The following is a 2,371-nucleotide window of genomic DNA, read 5'->3' as shown; positions in this document are numbered from 1 at the left end:
AAAAAAGTGCATGTAAAGTCGATAACTCGCATTTCTCGAAATTATTTGTTGTCGCTTTTCCGCGATGCTGATTGGTTGTCTCGCTGCGCTTACTTCGCGTAAGCGGCTGTGACATTGCATTTTGACAGTTGTGTGTATTGAGGTTGACGTAATTGTAAATTATAGTAAGAAGTGTTAAATAGTAAATTAAAAAACTGAATTACCTTGTTTTGTTTATTTCGAGTGGAAAGCTGGATTTTAGAGGGATCGCAAGTAACATATGTGATGCGATTTACTATAGACTGATTACTATTTACGTTATAGGGATTTAGTTCGTTTAAGTCATTATTAGTTAAATTTATTTTATACACCGAGCACTTTGATATGCGTACTTATAATTAAGTAACTTAATTAAGTAAATCAGAGCGCATCAAGCGATTTGGTACGGATATAATATTTAGTACGCGTATCAAAGTGTGCTCGGTGTAAACTATAAACTAATTAGCTGAATTGTAAGCGTAGTTGTAAGTGATTGTAATTGTAAGAATTGACCAATTACAGTCGAATATTCACTCCTCATATTCGTCATTTGTGATTGGTCCATTCTCGCATATGTTCCTTCAATTTAAATTTATCATAATTTAAAACTTTTCGATTTGTCTCTTATGAAAGAGTAACGCTATATAATTTGCGAATTATAAAACACCTCGTATATGCGTTTACATGTATTTATATTTCTTCCGAGAGCAGATAGTGCAGATTGCGTGCACTCTCATGTAAATCGGCCATTCGGAGAATCGACGATTATATCACCCTCTCGTGGCGCGACGCCTTCCTCGTAAAAACCAATCATCCGGAGCAGAGCTTGAGAAATCGTACAAGTTTCCGCTTGTTCTTCCAGACCTTTCAGAACGTATTCGAGCCTCCGCGTGGCGAGTGACCGATGACAGCGCGAGATTGATGTCGATCGAGCACGCAAATTGCATGGTGATCAAAGTCCAGCCTTCCGCCAACGTCACAAGTCGTTAGTTGACGATCCGAGACGAGGTGCATACATCGGTGACGAAATCGGTAGCAAAAAAACGCTGAGTCAATCGACATAATCGTTGTTTGTCGAGGAACGGCGATCACGAGACTCGCACGAGTTTCATCGACGAAACGGGAAAATAATAATAACGGGAACATAGAGGCACACTCGACGTTCGACGAGATGGCAGCCAAGGACAGCAAAGACGACACCGCCTCTTCGGCCGGCAAGCTCTTCACGCGGGCGCAAGTGGAGAAGCATTCCGATAGTTCCAGGGATACGTGGATCATTATTCACAATAATGTCTACAATGTCTCCTCCTTTCTCAATGAGGTTGCATATTTTTTCCTTCCGTAAAAAAATTAGGCACTACAGATACCTAGCGATTTATTATTCTTTATTGAATCGAAATCTAAATTGAAAATCTGAATCTTTCGGTTCTCATCGAAAAAATATTTTTTTTGATGAATTTACTGTTTTTATTTGAATTAATCTGATGCATATTTTATTTTAACAGCATCCCGGTGGCGAGGAGGTACTCCTGGAGCAAAACGGACAGGACGCCACGGAAGCTTTCGAAGATATTGGACATTCAACTGACGCCAGGCAAATGATGGAATCATATAAAATCGGAGAATTGGTAGAGGTAAGAATTAATCTAATTTCATTTCGAGCTTATATTACTCTTACGTTTATTTTATTTTATTTTATTTTGTTATCGATTATTCGTGCATATTTTAGGCAGATAGGAAGAATGAGACCAAGAAGCCTAAAGATTGGACTAGTCCAAATGAAGAGAGTTCCAGGTATGATCTTGTTCCCATTTTTTTCTATATATATTGCGCACCCTTAAGAACTTGATGATTCTGTCATTCTCATAATTCTAACGTTTCAATATTTCAGAATAACCACTATTTGTCACTGTTTCAGAAAGCTATTTTCTTTGATACCAATCTTGGTTTCACAAATATTTCTTTTTCTATTAGCACCAGTACTCTTCTCTCTTTTCAACTTTCTTTAATTTTGATTATTTCTACAAAGACAGTATGAATATAGAAACTTGATTTTAAGTGAAGGTGACGTCACATATGAATAATACTTTGTGTTATCTGATATCTTCACACTTGAATTATGCAGGTGTGTGGAATGATTATGAAAGCTGAGTATTTTGTATTTTTGTCTTATCAGTTAAGTGCATATTTTTACGTAACTCCAAGAATATTATCTTACGATTAGTTAGAAATTTCAATCTCTGAAAGTAGTTCTAACAATGCTAAATACTTTATTTGCAATGCTTAATATTCAGTTTTTAGTATGTTAGAAAACCCAGTTTTACATTAAAAAATCCTTTTTTTTGTTTGATTT

General features: G+C 36.3%; 1 protein-coding gene across 5 annotated transcripts in view; it reads left to right on the top strand.

The window, feature by feature from the left end:
* The first annotated feature begins 38 nt into the window (after positions 1 to 38).
* Positions 39 to 2,371, top strand: part of LOC105457840 (cytochrome b5-like) — a 3,495-nt gene continuing 1,162 nt past the window's right edge. For 3 of the 5 annotated variants that reach the window (XR_975458.1, XM_011702740.1, XM_011702741.1), the window contains exons 1-4: positions 39 to 252; positions 730 to 1,339; positions 1,524 to 1,652; positions 1,748 to 1,812. Coding sequence is in view for 4 of the 5 variants with exons in the window: in XM_011702740.1 (XP_011701042.1) it covers positions 1,190 to 1,339; positions 1,524 to 1,652; positions 1,748 to 1,812 (344 nt within the window). In the remaining variant the exon portion in view is untranslated. The remainder of the gene's footprint in view (positions 253 to 729; positions 1,340 to 1,523; positions 1,653 to 1,747; positions 1,813 to 2,371) is intronic. The other 2 variants (XM_011702739.1, XM_011702738.1) reach the window with 2 other exon arrangements.

Source organism: Wasmannia auropunctata, unplaced genomic scaffold, assembly GCF_000956235.1.
Source record: "Wasmannia auropunctata unplaced genomic scaffold, wasmannia.A_1.0 LD334991.1, whole genome shotgun sequence".
NCBI classification, from domain to species: Eukaryota; Metazoa; Arthropoda; class Insecta; order Hymenoptera; family Formicidae; genus Wasmannia; species Wasmannia auropunctata.
This window is presented reverse-complemented; position numbering and strand designations above follow the sequence as displayed.